This window comes from Anopheles stephensi, chromosome 2, assembly GCF_013141755.1.
Source record: "Anopheles stephensi strain Indian chromosome 2, UCI_ANSTEP_V1.0, whole genome shotgun sequence".
Classification (NCBI taxonomy): domain Eukaryota; kingdom Metazoa; phylum Arthropoda; class Insecta; order Diptera; family Culicidae; genus Anopheles; species Anopheles stephensi.
The window spans coordinates 2,104,515-2,129,886 of record NC_050202.1 but is presented as its reverse complement, the minus strand read 5'-3'; the positions used below and the strand labels follow the sequence as shown (position 1 = coordinate 2,129,886).

The 25,372-nt window shown below is 48.7% G+C and overlaps 6 protein-coding genes across 9 annotated transcripts; 3 read left to right on the top strand and 3 right to left on the bottom strand.

Annotated features, from left to right (window-relative positions):
• Positions 1-99: 99 nt before the first annotated feature.
• On the top strand, positions 100-2,015 carry LOC118503075 (eukaryotic translation initiation factor 3 subunit M). Its single transcript, XM_036035952.1, has 4 exons — positions 100-260; positions 389-669; positions 745-1,226; positions 1,302-2,015. Exons 1-4 carry the CDS (start codon positions 216-218, stop codon positions 1,649-1,651), a joined length of 1,158 nt encoding a protein of 385 aa, XP_035891845.1. The 5' UTR covers positions 100-215; the 3' UTR covers positions 1,652-2,015.
• A 348-nt stretch (positions 2,016-2,363) lies between these two features.
• LOC118503074 lies at positions 2,364-10,644 on the top strand. The gene is made up of 6 exons (XM_036035951.1): positions 2,364-2,468; positions 2,539-3,648; positions 7,796-7,963; positions 8,039-9,014; positions 9,109-9,260; positions 9,344-10,644. Exons 2-6 carry the CDS (start codon positions 3,451-3,453, stop codon positions 9,464-9,466), a joined length of 1,617 nt encoding a protein of 538 aa, XP_035891844.1. The 5' UTR covers positions 2,364-2,468; positions 2,539-3,450; the 3' UTR covers positions 9,467-10,644.
• Positions 10,645-11,232: 588 nt separating this feature from the next.
• On the bottom strand, positions 11,233-13,920 carry LOC118503072 (cysteine--tRNA ligase, cytoplasmic). 3 transcript variants are annotated; one of them, XM_036035948.1, is made up of 3 exons: positions 13,789-13,920; positions 11,880-13,645; positions 11,233-11,805 (listed from the first exon to the last, which is right to left on the bottom strand). In XM_036035948.1, the coding sequence occupies exons 2-3, from the start codon at positions 13,611-13,613 to the stop codon at positions 11,302-11,304; spliced, it is 2,238 nt and encodes a 745-aa protein (XP_035891841.1). In that variant the 5' UTR covers positions 13,614-13,645; positions 13,789-13,920; the 3' UTR covers positions 11,233-11,301. The 3 variants fall into 3 exon arrangements, with proteins under 3 accessions (XP_035891841.1, XP_035891842.1, XP_035891839.1); XM_036035949.1 differs by having other exon boundaries at positions 13,740-13,794; XM_036035946.1 differs by having other exon boundaries at positions 11,880-13,817.
• A 273-nt stretch (positions 13,921-14,193) lies between these two features.
• LOC118503071 (60S ribosomal protein L18a) lies at positions 14,194-15,603 on the top strand. Its single transcript, XM_036035945.1, has 3 exons — positions 14,194-14,326; positions 14,658-15,014; positions 15,092-15,603. The coding sequence occupies exons 1-3, from the start codon at positions 14,309-14,311 to the stop codon at positions 15,248-15,250; spliced, it is 534 nt and encodes a 177-aa protein (XP_035891838.1). The 5' UTR covers positions 14,194-14,308; the 3' UTR covers positions 15,251-15,603.
• Positions 15,604-16,761: 1,158 nt separating this feature from the next.
• Positions 16,762-19,775, bottom strand: LOC118503070. Its single transcript, XM_036035944.1, has 5 exons — positions 19,382-19,775; positions 19,136-19,174; positions 18,722-18,993; positions 17,222-18,642; positions 16,762-17,141 (listed from the first exon to the last, which is right to left on the bottom strand). The coding sequence occupies exons 1-5, from the start codon at positions 19,487-19,489 to the stop codon at positions 17,002-17,004; spliced, it is 1,980 nt and encodes a 659-aa protein (XP_035891837.1). The 5' UTR covers positions 19,490-19,775; the 3' UTR covers positions 16,762-17,001.
• A 2,228-nt stretch (positions 19,776-22,003) lies between these two features.
• On the bottom strand, positions 22,004-25,199 carry LOC118503069 (aarF domain-containing kinase 1). Of its 2 annotated transcripts, none has more exons than XM_036035942.1 (3): positions 24,706-25,199; positions 22,999-24,300; positions 22,004-22,930 (listed from the first exon to the last, which is right to left on the bottom strand). In XM_036035942.1, the coding sequence occupies exons 2-3, from the start codon at positions 24,211-24,213 to the stop codon at positions 22,589-22,591; spliced, it is 1,557 nt and encodes a 518-aa protein (XP_035891835.1). In that variant the 5' UTR covers positions 24,214-24,300; positions 24,706-25,199; the 3' UTR covers positions 22,004-22,588. The 2 variants fall into 2 exon arrangements, with proteins under 2 accessions (XP_035891835.1, XP_035891836.1); XM_036035943.1 differs by having other exon boundaries at positions 22,999-24,296.
• Between the last annotated feature and the right edge of the window lie 173 nt (positions 25,200-25,372).

The following is a 25,372-nucleotide window of genomic DNA, read 5'->3' as shown; positions in this document are numbered from 1 at the left end:
CATGACGAACCGGCCCGATTTAAACGAAATGTTTCACAGCCCTTGTGAAACTTTTCATTGAGAATGCCGCGATGGCTCTACTGTCAGTCGGAGAGCTGTCAGAAAAGTTTGACAGCTTCCCCGTATCGATACAACAAGACCACGAAGAAGACGAATCTTTGCGACGTGTTGTTCGATTGCAGTGCGTGAATAAATCGTAAAAAATCGACTGCACAATGCAAGGACCGGCCGTTTTTATCGACGCTGAGATCGACGATCAGGTATGGCAAAAGTGCATCATGGAAATAAGCCACTACATCCCGCAGCATACCAATACGCAGCCGAGCGCCCTGCTCTGTGTCGGCAACCGGAATGATTGAGGTTATGTTTTTGGTTTGCCCCGTTTTAGGCCCAGGAACTGCGACAGTTTCTGAAGCAGCTGGGTGCCGAAATCAGCGAAGAAAAGTCGACCAAGGGCATCGAGGATGATCTGCACAAGATTATCGGTGTGTGCGATGTGTGCTTCAAGGATAACACGCACTCGCCAGAAGAGATCGATGCCGTGCTGAACAGCATCGTTTCCATCATCGTGTCCATTCCGTTGGAGCGGGGCGAAAACCTGATCCTGTCGTTCTGTGACAAGATGACGAAAGCGAAGGAGCCGAATCTTGCTCGGGTGTGCCTGCAGTCGTAAGTGTTATGATACGGTGCATCCTTCCATAAAGATCCGGGCCAAACGAATGTTTCTTAATTTAATGCTTGCAGCTTGTGGCGCTTGTTCAGCAATCTAGAGGTGACTTCGCCTCTTCGGTACCACGTCTACTACCATCTGGTACAGGTAGCAAAGCAGGTCAACCAAGTGAAGGAAGTGTTCACGGGAGTGGAACAGCTGAAGGCTCAATTCGCGCAGTGTCCACCTTCAAACGAGCAAATGCAGAAGCTCTACCGTCTGCTGCATGAGGTGCTGAAGGACACCAACAGCGAGCTGGCATCGAAAGTTATGATTGAGCTGCTCGGAACGTACACTGCCGAGAATGCATCGTACGCACGTGAGGATGCAATGAAATGCATCGTAACGGCGTTGGCCGATCCCAACACCTTCCTGCTTGACCCGCTGCTATCTCTGAAGCCGGTACGGTTTCTGGAGGGTGAGCTCATCCACGACCTTCTCTCGGTGTTTGTGTCAGAAAAGCTGCCAAGCTACTTGGAGTTCTACAAGCACCACAAGGAGTTTGTCAATTCGCAAGGTGAAACACATTATTCAGTATTTGATGTAATGTTTCTCTGCTTAGACTCCCATTAATCCGTATTTACCCTTCCAGGTCTAAACCACGAACAAAACATCAAGAAAATGCGCTTGCTGTCGTTCATGCAACTGGCCGAGAGCAATGCCGAGATGTCCTTCCAGCAGCTGCAGGATGAGCTGCAAATTAAGGAGGAGGAAGTGGAACCGTTTATCATCGAAGTACTGAAAACGAAGCTCGTCCGTGCCCGGATGGACCAGCGAGCCCGCAAGGTGCACATTTCCAGCACAATGCACCGAACGTTCGGTCGTCCCCAGTGGCAGCAGCTTCGCGATCTGTTGCTTTCGTGGAAATCTAATCTTACTCTTGTTCAGGAAAACATCAATTCGGTAGCTGCCGCTCAGATGGAGCTCTCCCAGCGCCAGTGACTTGTGTAAGCGTGTGTCCCGTGAAGAGATTTAACGTGTTTTGTGTGTGGTGGAATCAGCTAGACCATAAACTCAGTAGAAGCGTAAATTCCGAATCGTATTAAGAAGAAAGCGTAAGCGGTGTGGTGAAAGGTGCGTGTGAGGGTGGAGAACCAGAACTTCCGAGTTAGGAAGTGAGCGTCGCGTGTGTAACTAGCGGGGGGGAAATCTTCCAGGAGAAAGTAAACCCTGAGGGAAGTAGTCGACGTTCGCAATCATTTTCGTTCATACTATTCTAACATCCATCAGAGAAAGAGTTTATCATTCGGCGCCGGACGACAACCGTCGATTAAGCTAATAAACTCTTTTACAATATGAACGAATACAATGTTGATTTTTCTTAATTCATATTGAAAGGGGACGGGAGGATTTCATGACGGTTGTATCGAAAAGAAACAGTATGATCCTGATTTGCTTATCCGTTTTAACAAGCAAACAATAAGACCACACGCTACAAAGCTATCCCTGCCTGTTTACATCGATGCTGTCTTCCTCTAAACTTTACTTGCCCGTTAATTGATGATCTTTGGTAGCTCCAAATATGTATTCACATTCTTCACTTACCAAATATTTACCATACGGTAGAGAAAGAAACGATATCAAATTCACGTCTTCACCGATTGTCGAGCTCCATTCGAAGCGCGACCAATGAATACAGAACTGAATCTTGCACAATAAACATCCGATGACATAACAGCGCTGTCAAAAACAACGCGACCGTTTCTCAAAACAAATCGAACGAGGTGCAAAAATAGTGCACAAAACCCCGTAAAAGCAAGTAATAATCGCATTTTAAAAGGTCGTTCGTTTCTTTAAAATACTTATCAAACGTTTTTACACACCTTCAGTACAGAACGATAAGCAAAGAGAGGGCCGTTTTCGCTCGACACTCCGTCAAGTGTCATCATCACGATAAAAGAGGGACAAGAAGTGTGCGCACACAAAGAAGACCATCAGCAGATGTAAAACCAGAGGAAACGAGAAAGAGAGCGCCTGTGTGCGTGAGAGAACAATAGACGATTGCATCGCTCTGCTGTTTGTGTAGCGTAAAAAGCGCAGCTTCTTCTGCCTCTTCCGTTCGCTCGAAGACGGGATCAGATCCTTTTTCTTTATCCGTGCGTGCGGTTCGTCGTGCGTGGTTCGCGCTTGGAAAATTCTACCTACCGGAAAGGAACGTACGTGCACTTGGAAAGGGCTCGCTTTCATCGCCATCGTTTCACCCGTTGCTCACGCACCCCGTTACCTGTCCTAGCGTTTTCGATCCGCTCGATCGTTTTATCGAGGCGAGGAAGAGGCTTCTCAAAACAACAAACCAACCCCCGTTGTGCGTGTGTGTGTGTGTGCATATATCGCGTACCATAGCCCTACATTCTCAAAGCCCTTCGGACCACCAGAAGAGAAGACCAGTGTGCTGCGATTAGTGGTAGTTCGTCGGGTCCGGTGCTCTTGAATTTGATCGGCTTTGGCATTTTTGGTTGCAACATTTTACGGCGATATTTGGAGGAATCTTTAACCTTGTTACACCTACCGAGAGGGGGGAAGAAAAGTGAAACAAATCCCACACACAACCACCCGCACAAACGCGTCCAAAAGCAAGCACCACCACCACCACAACTACCACCAATATTAACAGTACCGAGCCGAGCGTCCAAGTGTGTGTGTGTGTATCCCGGTTGCCGCACGGATTGCGCTCGTCCGGAAGATCTCTCATTCCGCTGTCCGCATCTGTCCGGTGCTGGGTGTCCGGTCGGTCAACAAAGATGTTTACCTGCCAGTGCCTGAACGTGTCGATAGCCGTAAACGATGAGAGCAGCACCGTCCCGACCGGTCCAACCGCCACCAACGATCCCGGCCCAGTGACACTGAAAAACGAAACGAGTCTGCCGCGGCCACCGGCAGCCGTGATTGCCCGCCTGGTGGAAGGAAAATCACGAGAGCTGGCCAGCTTCTTCCAGGAGGTATGTAGAATTATATCATTCTCCATGTTGATGGTTTGTTTTTGCCTGTCGTACACAGTTTCTTTGTTTGCTCCTCGTCGCCACCATTCACCACTCTCCAATCCCCCGACCCAGCGCTAGTGCTAGTGGAAAAAGTTTTTCCACACTAGTTCTTTGCCGGCCGGCAATTTTTATTTAGAAAGAGCGTTTATTTCCTCTTTTTCTTTAAAGTTTTACTACCAGCCACTTTTCCTGGTGCCGCTTTCCCACAGACACACACACACCAACGAATTGCTGCCGTGTGTCCGGGACGCACGCGGGTTGGAAAATTTGGAAAATGCACACTTGTGTTTATTTATTGCGTCGCAAGCCGTCAAACAAGCGTCTTCCATACAATCTGCCGAGTGCAAATCGATTTTGTAATGGCTTTTTGCTTTGCTTATACGTGTGTATGAGTACACTTTTCATACATCTCCTTTGTTTGTTTTGCTTGTTCGGTTCAACGCTTTTGCTAGACCTACTCTGAACGATTTCTGGAGTTTTCGGCATTTACAATGCGAACGCAGTTGTAACAGCGTCATACGTCGTCATCGCAGTACGGGAAATAAAACATAGCAACCGGGTTTTAGTTGGCATCACACACCACTCACCGGGTTGACGTTGAAATTGAAATAGAAAACCATCCACCCTAGGCTAATCGGTAACAAACCGGGACGGAATTGGCAGTGCATTTGCTCCACCGCCTCCCTCATCTCGTTGTCCTCACACCTTAGATTCCGTTGTTGCTCATGAAGGAAGAATGTGCCGTGTTGAATAAACATTGCCGATCGCGGACGTTTCGCTCGCCCGATCGGTTTCGGAGCCCGGAAAACAAAACATCCCAATCGCGCTTTAATCAGTTCCCTCCGAACCAGACCGAACATCATGGTCAACGACAATGATGCAGCCCGTAACAACCCCCTCTCCAGAGTGTGATGATGCTCGAAATGTTGAATGCAAAGCAAATAATCACTTTCCCTGTCGCTTCTCTTGGAGCGTATCGACACGGAGCCGGACGGTGTGGGTTCGCGTTATCAGGCAGCAAAGAGTCATTAGTGGTGTGTACTGTTGGGTACGATTAGAAATAGTTACCTCCGAACACGGCCAAAACCGATGTTTTTAAGGCTGGCTTTGTTTGGATAAATATGATGATGCATCCTCAGAATGGTGGCTCAATCCGGAAAGCACCAACATTTTGGCTGAGTTAGGTTAAGGTTAAGCGATCCAATCGATTGCGTACCCAGTTTTGCGGCAAATTTAATCCTCCCTTTATCCTTAATCCTCTCGAGGTTCGAGGAATAAAGTCCTCTTTCTTGGCCATCGCTATGGAAATCCTTTGGAAGTTGCTTCGAGCGACCAAGAAGATATATTTTGCATAAGCTATAACGTTTTAGCATAGAGTTTTGTATAACAACGTCCATCATGTCCAGGATATTCTTCATCGTTCATACGGAAGCTCAGATATCAGGATCAACATATGACAACATTGAAGTCATCAGCCCCGGTTTTCCTTTTTAGTTACTGCTGTCCAGAATCTTCGGATTCGAATTCAACTATTTGGACATTGAGACATCGAATGAAAACTCTTGAACATTAGGACTGGCTGGATTGGATTATCACAATTGTTGCCCGAAACCTTTCTGTTGTTTTTACAAGACGTTTCTTCCGTTTTAGCTGAAAGCCGGAACTAACCGGGAACAAATTGCATTAGCGCTTGTATGATGTTTATCAAGGAAAATCGAATTCGATAAGGAAAACGAACACTTGATCGTGTTTTCACTATCGCTGAAGAAAAAAAAATCAAGAGCGTCATAAGATATGGAAGCTCAGCACGGAGCAAAAACAAATCGAAATATGAATGCAATTTTGCTGTACCGATCTTGCATCACGATTTCCATCAGAACGTGGTGGATGCGGCCCGTTTCGTTCTCTCGCCATCGAACGAACTGCAATTATGCCGGCCGGCATTTTGTGTCCGCCTTTTCATTCTCCCCCCTTGGTAACCCCTTCCACCCGGCATGGCGTTCACTGTGATAATGCATCGGTCGGTGGATTATCATCTGGCTATGAACAAACCTAAAACCCCTCCCGTGATGCCTTCTTATTGCAAGGCATCGATTAGCTGTGAGTTGAAGAAACTCTTTCGCTGATTTTTGGGCGCTTTATTTTCTTCTCGCGACTAGAAGCGGAATATCGGTTGTTGTTGAAGGGCACACATTTGCGCACATTTGCAGGGCAAAGGTATCAGCATTTATAGTTGTTTTTTATGATTGGTTCGAGACGGTTCAGGTTGGTTTTATTAATTGTATTTCGCCTCAGTCCGCGAACTTTGCGTCCACGCACACGGACACAAATTCGTTTCGGTGTGGGCACCTACAAACCGGATGATCGGGCAGGGGCAGTAGGAGGCCTGCGCTAAGGGGGTGGTGCTGTGACCACCCGTTGTATGCTACACTCAGTGGCCCATTTGCCAGCAAGCCGTGTACCATCCGCAATCCACTTATCGCTCGACAGTTTTCAGACATCTGAACGGGACAAGGAAAAGAAGAGGAAAACGCTTCACGGCAGAAGAACAAGAACGTCGTGCGCACACACCAGCTTCTAGCCGCGCGATGGTTCGATTGCGTCCGCTGCGTGCGCACACGTGTGTGTTGGTGTGATACACCACCGGCACACGATGATGGAAGTGTTGCTTCTGCTGCTGTGTACCCGTAACAAGCAACTTACGCTGACTTTTGTTCATTTTTCAAGGGAAGCGCTGTAACAAACGCACAGGCTCGGGGCAAGGGTTTCTCTTACAATTGACTAGGAATAAGGTTGATATTGGGTCGATTTCTTACGCTGCCCTTTTCCCCATCCGAACGTGCTTGCAGCGGCCGTTTTAGTATCAACATTATATGACCTTTCGATCTTCAACATGGAACGCTGCGATCGTATGCGAGTGTGAATGATGTTGTAAATAGCATTATACTCCTTAACCACACGACTCATATCGCACAAAACAAGCCACCGGGGAATCGGCTCCTCAAGTGGATTGTATTTTTTTCCCTTTTGAATATTTATGCTGGGCATGCAATTTTCTACCTTTGCCTGTGTGTTTCGGTTTCGGGGTGGCTGGTAATCCTAAACCCTCCACCAACATCATCATCGCCCTCCCATAAAGGGGAGGAAAAGCGCTATACATACGGAAATTGCCGTACACAAAATAATAAGCAGAACCAGCAAACGGGGGGGGAGAGAACAACTCCCATCTAATACAATACACACCGTGGCCGAGTGCGCATCGCCTCCTCACCCACCGGCGAAAAGGAAGGCAAGCGCGAATGAACGAAAATATAATCACGGTGAATATGACGCGCTCGGCTCTGTTTTTGGCTCGTTTGTGGGGGTTTTGTATGTTTGAAATGCGAAAAAGGGGAGAGGGAGTTGAAGGGGTAGGGAGGGTGGGTTGGTGGAAGGAAAGCGACTTAAGTTCCCGTTTCATCAGCTGAGCGTAAAAGGGATGATGGGTTGCTTTAGTGGGGTTGCTTACTGTAGCTGCGAGAAAACAAATACAACACAGTGAGGGAGAAAAAGAGAGAGAGAGAGAGAGAGAGAGAAAGAGAGGAAGAGAGTTAAATTTTGTCGTAATATAACGATCGAGTAGCACATCTCAACGATCGAGCAGTAGGCACATCTGATAAACGAAACTTAATGTGATCAAACAGGGAGGAATATGAGAAGAGGATTATTGTATGATGCACTTCAGTTTTGTCCAAAGGCATATTCGAATGTCCGTCATGCTATACTCTGCCTTCTGATATGTTTGCCAGTCGAGACGGACGGATGAAGAACCTTCAGGGACCCTTTTCTGTAGCTACTCGCACAGTGAGGAGGTGTTAAGGATGATGATCGCCTATCCAACGGCATTCACAACTGCACTTGCCTTGCGTTAAATGGAAACCCAATACACGCTGGTGTGTCTCACGCAGGCATGGACTCTTTTCAAAGTAAATGAAAATTTGTGCCCAAAGGAGAACCAAACCAAGACCGCTGTGCAGGATTACAATTAGTAAAACCGTGTAGGATTTGAGCTGGTGAGCTTAAGAAGGTTCTAAAATTCGTTTCGTTTCTTTTGCTTATCTTCCAGTCGGTTGGACCCCTGCAAGATACTAGCGTGACCGTGCAGCTGACAATGATGCTGAAGACAATCTCGTGCGATGGCTGGAACGTGAACAAATGTGTGAACTGTGGCTGCGTCGCATTTGCCCGTAATAGCTCCAACCCGGCGGCCATCCTGATCAATGGAACACTAGCGGTAAGCTGCCCTGTGGCAAATGTCCCCGACTACTTGTTCGTAATACAAGCCGGATCCTAACATTCCATTTGCTAGGTCACCGCCGAGGAAGTGAATCGGCGCAAGAGGCAGGAAAACTATTCATCCGCCTACAGAATCGTGCTCGATGGCCGAGCGGCCGATTTTCGCGGCTTCTACCGGAAGGACCAGTACCGCAGCCTGTTTACGGCCGCGGCCAACACACTCGACAGTACGAACGATCGGAACGAGCTGCTCGAATCGTTGCGCGCGTTCATGCGTGCCGAAACGCAGGCGGCCAACGAGCGGATCGCACGCTTCACGCAGGAGCTAAACGAGCAGCTGAGCAACGTGCGCGACCGGGCCGAGCAGGACTATCTGTTCCTGGCGCAAACATTCGTACCTGAACTAGTAGATAGTAGTAGAAGCGGAGGGCGTGGGGACGGGGCGGTGGCCACCGACGCTGCCACCAGCCCGACGACGCTGACGGAGAAAGCGCTTCAGCCGCTGCTAACGAGCTTGGGTACGCCGGTGGCCGCGGATGTAGCCGGGGGTCAGCTGGAAACGCCACCACCGACCCCGGAGTGTATGCCGATGTCGACCGGGAACAGTCCACCGTCGATTGTGAACGGTAGCAACGGTGCGTCCGTTAGCCCGGAGCGGCAGAGTTCGGATACGCGCGGCTTCAAGCCGCTGCTAAAGCTTAGCAACAGTGCCGCCAATACGATTAACAATAATACTACGAACAGCAACCAAGGTGCCATTAGCAAACCACCAACTCAGCAGCAGCAGCAGCAGCAGCAACATTCCATGAGTACAAATCTCTTTGCCAATCACGGCAATAGCCTGGGAGCTGCCACAACGGTGCCAGGGCTCGCCGGTAGTGTCGGCAACCTAACAGGGGCTACACATAGATTTAGCAGCACCATCCATCAGCGGCCACAGCAGCAGATGATGTTCGATTCGGACTGTCTGTTCGACATTGACGGCATGGAAAATGACAAAACGCCCCCACCGGATGCTATTTCTGACGAGGAACCATCGGATTATGATGGTAAGGCGTGGGTGTGTGTGTGTGTGTTTGCACACGCGGGCACGCGGGCACGCGGTCACGAATTAAATTGTTTCCCTCTGTTTTACGCTTCCAGAAATACCAGATAACAACAATCGAACGGAGGGCGGCATAGTCATACCGCGTCACCAGTACGGACGGCAGACCAGCTCGATCGCGAAAAGTCTTCCGATTTCAATGCCGAAGAAAATGGCCCCGTTCCGGGCGAACGAAGATGATCTCGATGAGGTAAGGCGGGCGCAATAAGGCGCAAGAGAAAAGAAAAGGGATGAAAGCTTCATCATGATCGACCAACTCTGTGTCCATTGCAGATGGCCGAGGATACGGTCGACATTGCGGCCAGCATCAAGGCCCTCGCCAAAAGCGTACACGGTGAGGCAGTGTTTGGCGATCTTCCCCGTCGGCAGATTCAAAAGTTCACCTCACAAATATGAGCGCGCGCGACGATCTCCGATCAACCTACCTGCTTCCTGCTTCTGTTACGCACAGAAACAACAGGAACCGCACGAGACACGAGATAGACCGACAACGGATGTGGATACGATCCGGATCATCATCAACATCGTGATATAGATTTGCGCACGTGTTTCAGTAGTACACTGCGGCGTTGGCGGTTTGATTGAACCAGTTGTTTTGGAAGCTATTGCTGTGCTAATAATGCCGCCTGTATCATCTCCTTTATCAATCCCTCCTCAGCCTGGGAGTAGGATAAGTCATTTGGCACCATAATTTTGAACGTTTTGTTTAAGCTTAGTTTTAAGTTTTTAATGCGTTTTTACTTTTTCGATTTTCATGTGGAAACGGCTAGGAAGCAGACGGACGGATGCAGATTTGCCTTCTTTTCTTTCGCTAAATTTAGTCCATTTCATCCACCGCAGCTGAAGAGCTCGTTTCGTTGCAATACTTCTTTCACTCTGCGGAACTCGGAACGTAAACGTCCAAGTTTCTTTTTTTTTTCTTCGTCGATTTTATCCTAAATTAATTCATTTCACCAGTTTTAATGAAAAGATTGTTTGAACTCTCTTAACCAAAAACAATCAAACGGAATGAACTTTGTTTTGAAAGTTGATCGAATTGCATACTTCCCGGCGTTGTTTCCCGATACAACCCCAGTCGAGTGGATCGGCGATGGTTAAGTGAAAGCGAAGGCGTATTTTCCCTCCTTCGATTGGTTGTAACTTTACCGTTCAGTGCAGTGTACTACTACTACTACCACTACATATATAGCGTGACTTGTGAGGTTAATTTTTTGTAAGTCGTTACAATATTAGCGTTTATGCAACAGAGAATGCGTGCTGTGAAACGAAGCAGGAAAATGGGGCAAAAACAATCAGTGAGCTGAATTACGACGAAAAGGGAGTAACTCTAATGGTCGACATTTGCTATGTTCAATTCGCATCATACGGCTCTGCATTCTCGTCCATTGCTTGTCAGAAGACCAATGCTAGACCATCCTTCTACCCAGCCCGTTATTATGCCATGTTTTCAAGTACAAGTACATCCGTGTTAGACTGTATCATCTCTACCATGTGGGTCCAGTTCGTGTTTTCTTTTTTTTTTTAACTATAAAATAAAACATCCAGTCTCTACGGAAGGTCAGCCCCCTGCCCGGTTCGGACGCGTTCGAATCTCAAGCCCGTTGCAGCCGGGCTGTCTTTTACATCTACACAACTGAGGGCATTCTTGACAGGGCAATCCAATTGTTGGTCCTTTAACCCCCGACCGTACACACACACACACCTCGTACCTCGTTCGTTCGATGGGAAGCATAGCAATAGAAACTTCGGGCCAATAGAAACTTCCCCAATCTTGCACACCGTGGATAACGTTTCCTCTCAAAACTAAACTACCTCCAATCAGAATTGTTTGCTCTACCGTTTCGATTGATCCGCGTATTTGGTTATGAATGTGTGAGGCTGGCTGTCGTCCAAAAGCAGCATGCAGCAAAACGGGAGCGTTAGTTGTCTGTAGCAAATCACTGTCGAAAGCGAACGATGATTCTTCCGGAAGAAGGCTTGAAGAAGGGCTTTGTCCACTGCAGCCGGACAAAGGATTGTAGTGGTGGTGTATCCTTTTTCCAGCGATCAATCACGCGCATACTAGTAACGTGTTATGTTATATACGCTCCTGCATATGTATAACTATATTAAACCCAAGCAAAGAAGTTTAAAGAAAGAGAAAACATAACCGCTCAACGGGATTGCCTTTCCGCGTCTCATCCGAACGTAGTAAATGCAATTTATTTGCTCCCTTTACACCACACGCCACGTTAGTTCGCCTCCTTCGAGGCCAGATATTCCTGGTAGCGTTTCTCCTGTGCCTGCTGCAACTTTTGCAGCTTCTTCAGCTGGCCCTTGCTTACTTCCTTGCCCTCGGTATCGTGCGTCGGCAGCCCAGTCGCTTCATCAAACGCCGAATACTTGTCCGTCTCGCTACGGAACATCTCGATCGGATTGATCTTACGCAGCGCATCTTTGGCTGCTTGGGCTGCTGCCGCTTCCGCCTTTTTCCGCTCCTTTTCAGCCGCTTTACGGTTCTCCTCTGCGCGCTTGGCTTCCCGTTCGCGCAGCAACACCTCGGCCGGAACTAGCTTCAGGGCGGACGGTGCACCTTCCCGATCCTCGAGCCTTACGCCCAACCCAGGCAGTACGTCGTCACGAAGCTGATCGCAGAGCTGAAGAATTTCGGTCGCTTTAATACCTCGGGCTTGCTCTCGGACGGCGTTCCGGAACTCTGCCAACGCTTGCAGGTAAGGCATAACGGTTTGTTCGAGCTGTAGGGAAAAACAATCAATAAAATCGCTTTTTAGTTAGTAAGCTGTAAAGCAGCAGTGAATCGGCTGCTTACATCTCCAGCCATTCCCGTTCCAGCGCCGGCCGCCCCAGAGCTTATCGGGAATCCAATTCCTCCCCGTGGACCATTGATCGCGCCGAAGATGTGCAACAGGTCCGTGCAGTAGCTGGCGACACGGCGCAACAGCAGCGCATTAAAGCCCGACGATCGATGCGCCTTAATGTACACGTTGCAAGCGGACACGAGTCCTCGCATCACATCCAACGCCGTGCGAGTATCGACATTATCACAGAGCGCTTCGTGGATGGCCGCACGGCCATCGGCAAACTTCTGCTGCAAGTCCGCCTCGTCCGATCCCCACCGATCGAACGCATCCCGCGCCGGGCCCGTCTGTACGTGACGCGTCAGGTCCTTCACGTTGAGGAAGAACTCGTTCAAGAACCGCTCGTACTGCACGGCCATTTCCATCGTGTTTTCCGAGTAATCGAGCGTGTCCTTCCACGAATGGAGCAAGAACGCCAGCCGAAGCTGCGTCGCCGTATGCTTCTCCAGTGCCTGCTGGATCGTGACGAAATTCTTCAGCGATTTCGACATCTTGCAGCCGGCGATCGTGAGATGACCGGTGTGCAGGAAGTACTTCACCCACTCGGAGCTTCCATCGTGTGCCTCGCTTTGGGCCAGCTCGTTATCGTGGTGCGGGAACTTCAGATCAACACCACCGGTGTGGATGTCCAGATAGTCGCCACAGATGTCCGATGCCATCGCCGAGCATTCGATGTGCCAACCCGGACGGCCACGGCCCCAAGGACTATCCCACCACGGTTCGCCCGCCTTACTGCTCTTCCACAGGGCAAAATCATTCGGCGATCGTTTCTCCGTCAACCGGTCCGCACCGACGCTCAAGTCGCCCTCGCCTTCCTGCAGCTGCTTTGCGTCCCCGTAAGCCTCCGGAACCAGCTTCGCGTAATGGTGCTGCTCGCGTCGATCGAACCCGGCCACATCGAAGTACACGGACCCGTTCGCTTCGTACGCCAAGCCGTTTGCAATGATCTGCTCGATGTACGCCACGATTTGCGGCACATACTCGCTGACGCGTGTCAGCACATCCGGCTGGAGCACGTTCAGGGCCGCCATGTCCCTGTGGAACGCATCCTCCCAGTAGCGGGGCAAGGTTTCGAAAATTGCATTTTCCGTCACCGACGAACCCTGCTTACTGTCGAGCAGGTCGGCCAACGGATCCTTCGAATCCTGCAGGAACTGGTCCTGCGCCTGCCGGATGCGCCCATCGTCTCCTTGTTTCACCGCAAGCGACAGGTTGTCCACGGCCGCTGTCAGCTTCTCCAGCATACGATCCATCATCGTTTTTTTGTCCGCATCAGTCGTACGTCCTACATTCTCCCGGAACGCTGCCATCACCTCCTTGCTGTCGTCCAGCAACCGTTCCAGCGGCATATCCTTCGCCTGCTGCAGGTACTGCTCGTACAGATAGTTCTGGCGCGCTCGCTTGATGATCTTATCGTCGATGTCGGTGATGTTCATCACGTACAGCACGTTGTACCCGAAGTAGTCGGTCAACACACGGCGCAAAATGTCGAAGCTAATGTAGGACCGGGCGTGGCCCATATGGGACGCATCGTACACGGTAGGCCCACAGCTGTACCAGTGCACATTGCGACCATCGCGCGGAACAAACGGTTCTTTCCGCCGCGTCAAGCTGTTGTACAGGTAGAGCTTTGGGGCGGTCTTTTCCTCCGGTGCTTGCCACGTCGGTTGTACACGTTTTGCCATTTTTTTTCCCCCAGCAGCTTAGTCGTTAGCCCCTAAAAACAGCAACGAACGGAAAATGTGGTGTAACAGTCGAATGAGTAACTATTACGCGCGAGAAAACAAGATGCAATATCTGTTTGAGCTTGCCTAATCCCGGTACTTAGGAAAACAGATCTCGCGTTCACTTCCCACCCACCTTTGTACGTCTCGCTCGCTGGCTGATCCACAACAAGATGAACAGCTGTCAACTATTGTCCAACGTTTGTTATCGTTGGTTCTGGGAATCGAATCTCCTGAATACGCGCCTGTATCGTCGCTGGATATCAATGTGGAAAGAACTCAAATTATCGCTAAAATACCATTTTCCATTATATTTGTAGTATTTGTATTATGAAGCTTATTTTATATTTTTTTCTTTCACTTTAATTGTACTACTGTGTTCAGTAGGATAGGACGTTCAGGTAATGTGGTAAATGTGCAATTAGCCCCGGTTTCAGAATTATTAAGCACGAATGAGTTTATTGTTTTTCTGATAATTTTTGCTCGCATGAACATGAATTTGAACATGAAAACATGAATTTGAATTTTAACAGAAACTGGCAACACTGCCACGGTACGCATCACTTTGACGTTTCGCCTCGCCAATTGTCAACTCCAGTTCAAGGTGGTGCTGTCAAAGTCCTTTTCCGTTTCCTCTTTAACGAAGCGCAGTCAAGATGAAAGCTAAAGGATTGGTAAATTTCTATTTTTCATATGTTTTTACGTTAATTCATAGTGAAAGGGATGCAAATTTCGATGAAAATAAGTGCGGTCCGTCGTGTGGCAGTGAAGCGCGGTGTTTGTCGGGCTTAAATATAGCCGATTTACACCAATTTCGGGACTTGTGTTCATCGTCGGCAAAGTGACAGCGGGTCAGCCGTATCATCAGCCTGCAGTAGAGCATGTTGTTGACTGGCGATTGGAACAAAGCAACCGGGAGGAAATTATGCATCGATATTTGCCACTGCCTTTCCCTTCGATCATCAACATGGACCACGGACTAATCGCTTGTTTGTATAATTTCAGCTGAAAGAATACCAGGTGATCGGGCGCAAGCTGCCCTCGGAGAAGGAGAAGAACCCTCCACTGTTCAAGATGCACATCTTCGCCCCGGACCACATTGTGGCTAAGTCGCGCTTCTGGTACTTCCTGCGTCAGCTGCGCAAGTTCAAGAAGGGAACCGGCGAGATCGTCTCGGTGAAGCGCATCATGGAGAAGACGCCGCTGAAGGTTAAGAACTTCGGCATCTGGTTGCGTTACGATTCGCGTTCCGGTACGCACAACATGTACCGTGAGTACCGTGACCTGACTGTTGGTGGTGCCGTCACGCAGTGCTACAGTGACATGGCTTCGCGTCATCGTGCCCGTGCCCACTCGATCCAGGTACAGCGTATTGAACAGAGCGACGACCGACCCGACCGCGTAGTGTTGACCGTTTTGCTTCTCTGTTGTTTTTGTAGATCATCAAGGTGGAAGCGATCGCTGCGTCCAAGACGCGTCGTGCACACATCAAGCAGTTCCACAACTCGAAGATCCGATTCCCGCTGGTGCAGCGATACCACCACAAGCGCTACCGGAAGCTGTTCTCTTACCGTCGCCCGGTCACCTTCTTCCAGTAAGAAGCAGCATTATTTGTGTACGACCACCGTCGGTCAGCACCCATCACACGGTTCACCATATATGGTGGAAAAGCAACGAGAACTGGTCCTGTGGTACATTTCCTGTGTGCTTCTCGCGTGTGGAAGTGCTTTCTCTGTGTATGTGCGTGTGATAACGTGTGGTGTGATAATGCAGCATTCTTCTGGTTAGTGTGTACAACAACGAGGCAAAGGACCAGCTGATGAGCGAATAGGTTTTTGTTTGTTTGCTCGGTTTGATACCATTGCGCCTCCACTACTATCCGGGAGGTGGCAGCAGTCCATTATGGTGAAATGGGAGAGAAGGAGTGAATAAAAGAAGTAAGGCGAAGAAATAACGCGTGTTCAATCTGTTGTGAAGAGCGGGTGCAGGTGTGAATCGATTCGTGGCCCTTAATCACGATCGGAACTCCAGTAATCGAGTGGATCACGTTCACGATATTGATCCGGTAGCACGCAAAACGTATTATTATTGTGAGTTTGCGTTGAGCTAATAGTATGCAGCAAGGGTTGCAGCGGTTCAAATGTCAAGAAAGAAATGATCTACTTGCAACTAAAATCCAATTCAATCCCATCCTCTCATCTTGGTTCTCCTTTTAATGTGCTCACCATCGTTAGTCTGTTGTTTGTTCTCTGCCGTTCTGTACGTCGTCGCTTATATCCTGCCGCTGTCGTTTTCTCGTACTAAACCCCACTGAAGAGCGATATTTCCACATCCGTCCTTGCTTTAATCCATCGATGTAAGGATAACATGCAGACTGTCGCAGCAATTCAATCATCCTCTGGCTAGAACACAGTATGTCTCTGAGACATGGACTCTGGCTTACACAGACAAATCCCTGCGAACTCTAAAAGCTACACAATTAGCTTGCCATTGTGCGCAGCTGGTAGACTCACCAGAATCGAAGGTTTAGTCATGTCATGAGCACCGGACGGACCCAGTTGACCAAATCTTTCTAGGCTTAAATGGCATAATACGTCCGCCAGGAAGGAAGGTTACCATAATGGACCGTTGGCCTACTGGCTATGAGGCCAGTACACGGCCGAACTGGGTAAAGAATCCCATCTCAACCGCCTCCTCGTAAAGTAGGACTTAATATTCTTCTTATTCTGTGCCACTACTACAACCTCGATAGGTCCCGGCCTACCACCACCATTTCCGATTTTCTATGTTTTTTTGTACCCGTAGCTCAAATACCAAGTCTAGCGTGTACGGGAAGGCGGATCTGGATGGGATTTGAATCCCGGTTCTACCATGTGAAGACCATCCTTAATTTAAAATATCCACTTACGCGTAAATTTATTTTTTTCGGCCCTCTAAAAGAGATAAAAGGTTCCTTCGTCGTATGAAACCACCAATACCAAGAAACGTATTCAAACCATTTGTCTCGCTGTAAGAAACGAAATGAAGAGGGATGTGGCAGCGATCTAATATAAACGCCGTTTAAATTACAATTATACAGCGTGACGCATTAAAGACCGTCCATAGTTAATTGAGTTTAAAAACAAAAATCGTTCATAGTTTTATTACACCTGAGTTACAAGTGTTGATTAGTAGTGGTGTCTTACGATGCGTAGACGATCATAGTAACCTATACTTATGTACATGCCGCTCGCTACGGGAAGCGTCCTAATAATAACAAATCATATTTAAAATCGACATTAGACGACATTAGATTATTGGCTAAAGATCATAGAGTAACGGACGATTACAGTCCCCAACCCGAGCCCGCTTACTTATCGTCCGAGACAAGACAAACGGGGCAGAGATCATCCCGCTGGCGGTACGCATCGGACCGTTCGTCAATCGTGTGGCAGTTGAGATGATAAATGTTGCAACAGTTCATGCAGGCGCCCAGCTCATCCGTTGTTCCTGAAACAAAACAAAAACAGGGCACCCTCATTAGCTATTTACCACGAGCCGCGAGCCATCGCGACGCGTGTTGCTCTTACCACTTTTGAAACACACAAAGCACGTCCTTTTATCCATCGCGGCGAAAATGTTGGCAGGTTGTGGCCGTTGATGGTGGTGGTTGTTGTATTGGCGTGCGATTGAACTACCGCTGCTGCTGCTGCTGATGCTGTTCCCAGCGGTCGGCAGTGTTGATTGCTTCCGCCTCTTCGCCACGGCCACCGGAGGTGAGTAAAGGATCGGCCGTTGATGGGTCCGTCTCGAGGCACGTACCGCCTGATACTGCTGCTGCTGCTCGTAGTAATCCAGCTTGCCGTAGTGAAAGTCTTTCCGCTCCGTGCTGTAACAGCTGCGGCGCTTTCGTTCGCGCTTGCGTTCTTTGAGGGCTTTTGCTTCCTCCGGCGTGTGAAGCCCGAAGTAGCGCAAAAACGCGTCCTGCTCCAGCTCGTAGATGCTGGTGAGGGTCGGCGTGGCTGGTTCGCCCGGATCGTTCAGCAACAGCGGCGGATACTCGGTCGAGGACGAACGACGGTCGCACGAGTCTTCCGAATGCTGACGTGCCGCGTTGCCCCAGGTCGGTGTGGACGAACGGGAATTCGGTGACGATCCGGAGGAAGCCGAGAACGACGAGTGCTTCACAAGCTTACTGCTAACGCTGGGCACGGGACCCTGCTTTGCGCCTCGTTGCGCTAAGCTGGTCAAGCTCGGCCGTCCTGGACCGCGCTTCTGTTTTTTAAGTGCCTGCAGAAGATTGCTACGGCCGCGACGTACTGCAGCCGACGTGGTCATCACCTCCAGCTGCTGCTGCTGCTGCTCCTCATCCTCACCCGACTCGATCGGTTTAATCTTTTCCGTCAACACCTCTATCCGTTTGGAGGCTCGCTTCTGCTGGGCAGCGAGCGCGGTCCCAGCATCGACCGGCTTTGGGCCAACCGGGACCGATGCACGCCGTGCCCGGATTTGTGCCAACTTGGCCGCGGACAGGTACTTGGCCGCTTTGGGCGGTCGTCCCGGACAGCCGGGGACCCACGTACCGCGCAGCACACTCTCTGCCGGATCTTCGTCTTCGGACACTTCTTCGGCCGCCGGCGGTTCGGTCAGTATCTTCTGCTCCTTCTCGCTCTTTAGCTTGGCGGCACCGTTCGCGGCAGACGTTTGCTTGCTTTGGACGGCAATCCCAGCAAAATGGCGCTTGTCCGTGGTGGGTGCTGCCACGGATGGTTTCCGCTTCAGAAGCGACTGATGGCTCGTGCTGGTGTGCTGCGTATACGTTTTCGGAGCCGATTTCCCCTGCTTTTTGTACCTTTTGGCGTCCGAGAGGGGCATTACCGGGTTCCAGCTGCTGCTTTCTTCGTCCTCATCGTCATCATCCACGTCGTCGTTGTCATCGGTTTGCTGTTCAAGCGGTTCCGATTTAAATTCCTCCTGCATCACAGCAACCGTACCGAGAATTGTTTCCAGACTGAAAAAGGAGAAGGTAAAAAAAAGAGATAGATTATTATCGGCCCTGGGCTGTTGTGTAAATTTGTTGGTGGACAGACCTGTACTTTTGGGCCAGTTCGGTTGCGCTCCAGCGCTGGGAAATGTGTTTCGGTGCGCCCGAAATAACGGCCGTTTCGTGCTGGGTTGCCAGCTGGCGTGTCACAAACCCGTACAGCAGATCGTCGCTCAGCGTAACGAGATGTTGCGATTGGACGGTCATCTGGAACCGCTTAACCCGCTCGGATAACTGCCGCACCAGTCCTTCCTGTTCCTTTCCGATCGATAGCATTTCCCGTTCCAGCTCCAACATGTACTGTTTGACTTTCGGGCGCTAATGCAAAAAGTGATTCCATCGTAGTAGGCAAAGAAATTCGGAGAAAGAATCATAATTAGCGGCATTCCCGATTGGTAGCGCTTCTTGAAAGTGACTCTCTCACTCCGCGTTCATATAGAAGGAACGAATCTCTTTTTACCTGGTGCATTGGTAAATTATTGATTTTCGAAGCCAAAACCTGTCCACCAGCAGCAACGGTAACATGAAATTAGAAACGAAAGTGTTGTAATAATGGTTAAGAGAATTTAACGACGACGGGCAAGATATCGCATGTTTGCGAAATTGTAGTCTGCCGCTGTTCAGTCGGTTGCACGAAACAAATACAAACCAGGGAACGTGAGTTCCGATGGTGTCCGTCCCAGTGTGCCAGCGATTCCTGGCTTACCTGATGCTGGAAAACGCAGTCCCGTAAAGCTCGCTGCAGATAGGTGATGCTTAGCGAGAGTTCCGCCGGCAGTGAAAATTCTTTGATCAGTTCCCATTGTTTCTGCATGATTACGGAGCAAAATTATTCCTGTGGGTCTTCCCTGTCTGTGCGGTTGTGGCTGCTGCTGCTGCTGCTGGTCGGAAAATTGCCTTCCGACCCGTCTGTTATGGTTTGCAGACAGTGCGAAGTAAACAGTAAACACTTGGTGTAATTTTTCCCCCACCCGAAACTGGTGAGTAGAAGCAGGGAAATTCACAAACTATCGTTTATGCCGAGCCAAATAATTACGAACGGGCGGATGCAGTAGTTCCTTTCGCGGTTTTTCTTTCGTTCGCAAACTGTCAAACCCCATACCCGGACCGTCTAGTGATGTACAAACTGAGTCAGAATGAGTGAATGCGTTAAATCTTACCAAATGACTGAAATGATTGAAATCTTCGGTAAAAGACTTGAGAAGACCCCCCCCCTGAAAAAAATTGTTAGCCACTGTAGGATTTACGCCTGAATGTATGCAATCCGCAGTACACGTTGCGAAAGATTCACAGTGTGTTTTCAGTGTAGTCAAAAATGGTTTAATAAAGTCGAATGAAATATTGCTTATTATTCGATTAAATCGCCCTCCCTCTATCCTGACCAGTTATATTGGCTTACAGGAGGTCCGTAAAAAATTTTTGGTCACGCTAGGAGTGACCAATCAGGCTTACAACATACACAGTGTTCCCGGACTGTAACGAAACGTTAGTTCGATGGATACTTGTTAACGGGCATAGATATTCAGAAAAGGAGGAAAACTAAGAATAACAACATTTAAAATCACTTCTTACAAATGTATATGATCATGCTCTACTCGCTGTCCAGTTACAGTATTAAGGAACAATGCGCAATGTTTATATGAAACGAGTTATGACCATACAAAAATCCCACTGTGCAATAAAAATGACAGACCACAGTGCTATACACAAAAGATTTGGTAAAAGACTCGAGAAGGCCCCCCCCTGACAAAATTTGTTAGGCGCTGTAGGATTTACGCCTAAAGGTATGCAATCCGCAGTACACGTTGCGAGAGCTTCACAGTGAGCTTTCAGTGTGCTTTCAGTGTGGTCAAAATTGGTTGAAGAAAGTCGAATAAAATATTGTTATTATTTGATTAAAATCCCCTCTCCGCTAACCCTACCATTCATTTTGGGTTACAGGGGCTTCGTACTAGTTTTCAGTCGCACTAGGGGTGAACAATCGGGCCTAAAACATGCACGGCGTTCTCGGACGGTAACGGAACAGTAATTCGATGAATACTTGTTACCTTGCATTGATATTCAGCAAAGGAGGAAACATAAGAATATCATAATCTCAAACCACTTGTTACAATGTATTTTATCAAGTTCTATTCACTGTCTATTAACAGTATTAAGGAACAATGCACAATGTTTACATCAAATGGGTTTTGACCATACAGAAATTCCACTGTACAACAAAAATGACAAGCCACAGTGCTACACACAAAAGATTCTAGGGGGGGCCTTCTCGAGTCTTTTACCAAAGATTTTAGTAGAAGGGGTCTTCTCGAGTCTTTTACCCATTTGAGCCAACATGTTTTCATCTTTCGATGTGATATTTAACTCACGAGTGAGTAAAACAGTTATTGAGTTAAAATGTGAGAGAGTGAGAGAGTGAGATACCCCGTGAGGCTAAAGTCTGAATAGATTCGCAACCCCCCATCATTCAGACTTAAGCCCACAATTCTAACGCACTCAATCTTATTAAATTCACGTTACTGAGTAGTTATTCCCATCACTAGTTCCGTCGTGAAAGGGCCGTCGTTTGACAGCGATGGGGAAGAATTCACAAACAAAAGAAGAAGAGAAAGAAGCAGTGAAATTCAACCAAAACACGCCATGCTGTTTTATTTGAAAATGCTGCAAATAATGAAAAATAGGATTTGATGCTGTTGGAAGGGAAATCCGAACAGGGGTTGATTTTCCAAACCAGGAACTCTTGCTTGGCGATAGCAGTGTTATTGTTCGTTCGTGGTGAGGTTCCGCCGCACGTATGGCTTCTTCATTTGAGCATAATTAATACTGCCCAAAAATGGTTTTTAGTAGTCCCTCTTGTATATTCGCACTTTTATCTCTGTTTTTTTTTTTGGTAAACCACTTTCCATGCATTATTGGATCATTTCGAATGTAGTGTCCGCTGGAAATGAATATTTTAGTTTTCCTCTTCTAGTTCTTTGTTGGTGTTGTGGAAACGTTTCTTTATCTTCATCTTTTTTGCATCTCTCTTGAGGTGAACATGAAGTGCTAACTGCTCATCGAAATTCTCATGGCCAACTGAGGAAGAAAGAAGCTAGATGTTGATTCCCATCTACATTAGAGGATTAACCCACGGGCGGAGTGGTTGCCTTCAGTGGGCCTCAAAGAAGGAGAGTCTCTTTTTCTACTTGTCAGGTCGCACTCGATCAGCATCCAGAGGTTCCAAACTCGGTTTGCCACCCTCAAGATGCAGGAAAGTAAACTTTAAATTTTAAACTACTTACATGACGTCGCTTAGTTTGTATAGGTAGATCACATCACCCGATTCCCGTTCTTGGTACTTTTCATACACATAATTTTTATTAATTTCTTCACAATTCTAATGCCCAACAAAAAGCAAAAACAGAAAATTATCGTTTTGCAGATATACGCACTATTATGAACACTTAATTACCAGCTCGTTCTACCGGTAGAACTAACCTTGACCCGTACCCGCGCACAATACATACCTAAACTACCTACACTTTTTCTTCCCTACGTGCGGTAATTAATATTTTACTAATGATGAAACAAGCAAACTTAAACGTATACACTCGCAAATGGTGAAATCAATTGGTGCGTGTGTGTGTGTGTTTGGGGGGAATTTGGCGCAAAAAAAGCATAATAAATATCGGTTGCAAATTATGGGATAAAAGCAATGCAAAATAGAACCCCTTAAGATGCTTCCGTTTAGCTAATTAGCATCATTTTTTTGGAAAATAGTTGCTTAATGACCTTCACGGTGCCTTCGGCGGGATACAGCTAAACGAAATCTGTGCGTCATCTGCAAACCTGTGTCCCTTCTTCCTGAGTAGGTTTCGAGTGAATAGGCAGGTGTGTGTGTGTGTAATGTATCCGTCTGCACCCCCGATCCGCTTCAGAAGATCATCTTCAGTGCTGACAGTAGGTGCAACGATACGATCCCCCGGTAAAGGTAGTAAAGGTTTAGCTTCAGTATGCACCACTGCTCCCGCAGGCAGGTGGCCAGCTTGGTCCACGTATCCGCCGCACCAAGGTACTCCTGGCTGCCGATGCTTTTCACGCAACACTTGGACATGACCCAGAATGCGGTCATGCGGTTCTGGGTGCGGAGTGTTGTTTCGATGCCTCGTATTAGATCGTTCGTTTTCAGCACCAGCAGCATCTGGCGGTCGACCTTCTCGAGCACGTCGGAAATGTGCGGCAGTACGAGCTTGCCTTCGTTTTGGATCAGTTCCTTCTGCAAATGTTAATAGCGGATTAGGCGGAAATCCTTGCAGTGCAATCAAAGTTCAGTTCCATGCTCACCTCTGCATCATCCTGCTTCACCTTATCCACTCCATGAATGACCGAGTTCCAGGGCCGTCCCGTCACCATACAGGCGAACAGGCCCCACATGCTGCCCTCGACGCCGAGAGCCTGTGCGTACTTCTTCATGCCGTTCTGATCCACCCGCAGAATGCTCAGCCACAGCTTGGAGTAGTTGTACCGGAACTTTTCCGTAAGCTCCGCGTAGAGCCCATGGTCGAGCAGGACAATTTCCGTTCCACCGGTCTGGTCGCTCCGCCGCACCAGAATATTCCCCGGATGCGGATCACTGTGCACGAACCCCTTCAGGAAGATCATGTTCGAGTACAGCTGGCCGATCTTGTTCGCAATGTCGTACGGATCGAGCTTTTCTCGCTGGATGTACTCCAGATCGTTCACCTGACCACCCTTCGTGTACTCCATCATGAGTACGCGCGGTGTCGTGTACTCCCATATAACGCCCGGAATCTTTAGCCACCGGTAGTGGCGGAACATTTCCTTTACCTTCTCCGCGTTTCGGCCCTCGTTCGCAAAGTCCAGCTCCATCGGCAGGTTGCGCTTCGACTCGTCCACAAGCCACTGGAACTTAAAGTCCGGGAAGGTCCACGCGACTAGCTTCACCAGCACTTCCATCGTTTTGATGTCCACGATCGAGTTGCCCTTCACGTACGGGTGCTGCACTTTGACCGCCACCTCGCGCCCATCCCGAAGCGTCGCACGGTGCACCTGGGCAAGCGACGCCGTCCCGAGCGGTTCCGGATCGAACGATTCGAACAGTTCGTTCGGATCCATACGCAAATCCTGCCTCAGCACGCGATAAAGATCCTCGACCGGATTTTGCGGCGCGTTGCTGTGCAACACCTTCATCGTGGTGACGTACTCCGGTGGCAGCAGGTACTCGAGCGCACCGATATGTTGGCCGACCTTTATGTACACGCCACGGTTCGTGCGACAGAGCTCGAGTAGCTTTTCGGCGGCCGCCCGATGCGTGTCACTCTTTACCTTCAGATATTCGGGCGACTTTTTGTCGGTCCATTCGCGACTGTACAGGTTCGCTTTGTAGGTGGTGGCGATGTCGAATACTGTGGCACCGGCACGCCCTAGCCGCACGATACCGACCGAGTTGAGGTCGTAGTCGTTAGCGTGAAGGCTGACGGCCGTTCCCAGTACGGCACTTCCGACGACGCCATACTTTAGAGCCCGTCGCATGGACATTGTGTGCGTTTCTGCTGCGAGAGATGGCGACGGCTCGTGGGTGAGGTTGTGCAGCTAGACACTCGGGAACATTCAGCGTACGTCTATCTGGAATAGAAGCGGTGTGAAAATCACTCGGATGCGTAAGATACTCTCCAGCATGATCTTAGGTCTACGATGATCGCATGATTGGGGAATTCAAAATGTGTGTCACAAGACACTTTCAGCGTAATTACTGCTCTTCGCCACCTTGAGTTGCTACAATGGCACACTATTCCGTTTTGCTTTTGTTAATTCCAAAAGGAATCCGGAGAAAGTACAATCAGCTGCTGGGCGGGTGGGTTACTCGTGATGATGAAATCGGTCATCCACACACACCCAAACACCTTACGCACTTCGAGACGAGCAGCAGAAACGCGCGAACATACGGGAATCACTTACGTAAATAAAAGCAAACACAAAACCACCACCAACGATGCCCTCGCCCAATGACCAGCGTCAGGACCAACCTACCTGCAACCCTCAATCAATACGGTGCCGAGTCGATGTTCTAGGAGGACGACGTCTAGGATAAGGGAACCAGCCGGACCTGCTGGCGGCTAGCGCGTTAATTCCACGCGGCACCTCTCGCGCAACGATAACGGGAAAGTGGATTCACGCACGTGAAAGCGATCCCAGCTCGCGCACAGCTCCATGGTAGTGTGCGTGTGCCTTTTGTTTTCATATCTTCAGTTCACCCCACCACAGGGCCTTGTGTGTGTGTGTTTGTGTGCTTGCAACTGTACCTGTACTGCAAGGAACGTAAACATTCCCGTTTGCTTACAAAACACACCGGGGATGGATTCGGATATAATGCACATTTTACAATTCTGGCACGTTTAGGACGGGTAGAATCTTTTGGTAACAATTGCAAGTGGTTTAAATGGTGAAAATACCATGTTTTATGCAAATTTCTCGTGTTTTGCTGTCTGCATGCGCCGAACGAGTCAGATTGAACGAAACAAATGTCAAATTGAGCTCGAATTGAACGAAGGGATTAAAAATTACCCTTATTTTGAACGAAAGTCATAAAAATAACCTTTTCAACGAAATCTTACGAACCGGTTCAACTAACGGAAAAGCCTTTCAATCACAATTCAACAAATCGGTTTTTGCCGCGACTCGCAACAGGTTCAAAATA

Coding starts and splice junctions, on each gene's coding strand:
- LOC118503069 (XM_036035942.1), bottom strand. CDS start 24,213: ATGTCCATGCGACGGGCTCTAAAGTATGGCGTCGTCGGAAGTGCCGTA. Junction 22,931..22,998: donor TGAAGCAGGATGATGCAGAG/GTGAGCATGGAA, acceptor TAACATTTGCAG/AAGGAACTGATCCAAAACGA.
- LOC118503070 (XM_036035944.1), bottom strand. CDS start 19,489: ATGCAGAAACAATGGGAACTGATCAAAGAATTTTCACTGCCGGCGGAA. Junction 18,994..19,135: donor ATAATTTACCAATGCACCAG/GTAAAAAGAGAT, acceptor TTTTTGCATTAG/CGCCCGAAAGTCAAACAGTA. Junction 17,142..17,221: donor CTTTGTGTGTTTCAAAAGTG/GTAAGAGCAACA, acceptor GTTTTGTTTCAG/GAACAACGGATGAGCTGGGC.
- LOC118503072 (XM_036035948.1), bottom strand. CDS start 13,613: ATGGCAAAACGTGTACAACCGACGTGGCAAGCACCGGAGGAAAAGACC. Junction 11,806..11,879: donor GAACGGGAATGGCTGGAGAT/GTAAGCAGCCGA, acceptor TTTTCCCTACAG/CTCGAACAAACCGTTATGCC.
- LOC118503071 (XM_036035945.1), top strand. Junction 15,015..15,091: donor CCCGTGCCCACTCGATCCAG/GTACAGCGTATT, acceptor TTGTTTTTGTAG/ATCATCAAGGTGGAAGCGAT.
- LOC118503074 (XM_036035951.1), top strand. CDS start 3,451: ATGTTTACCTGCCAGTGCCTGAACGTGTCGATAGCCGTAAACGATGAG. Junction 9,015..9,108: donor GGAACCATCGGATTATGATG/GTAAGGCGTGGG, acceptor TTACGCTTCCAG/AAATACCAGATAACAACAAT. Junction 9,261..9,343: donor ACGAAGATGATCTCGATGAG/GTAAGGCGGGCG, acceptor TGTCCATTGCAG/ATGGCCGAGGATACGGTCGA.
- LOC118503075 (XM_036035952.1), top strand. CDS start 216: ATGCAAGGACCGGCCGTTTTTATCGACGCTGAGATCGACGATCAG. Junction 261..388: donor ACGCTGAGATCGACGATCAG/GTATGGCAAAAG, acceptor GCCCCGTTTTAG/GCCCAGGAACTGCGACAGTT. Junction 670..744: donor GCTCGGGTGTGCCTGCAGTC/GTAAGTGTTATG, acceptor TAATGCTTGCAG/CTTGTGGCGCTTGTTCAGCA.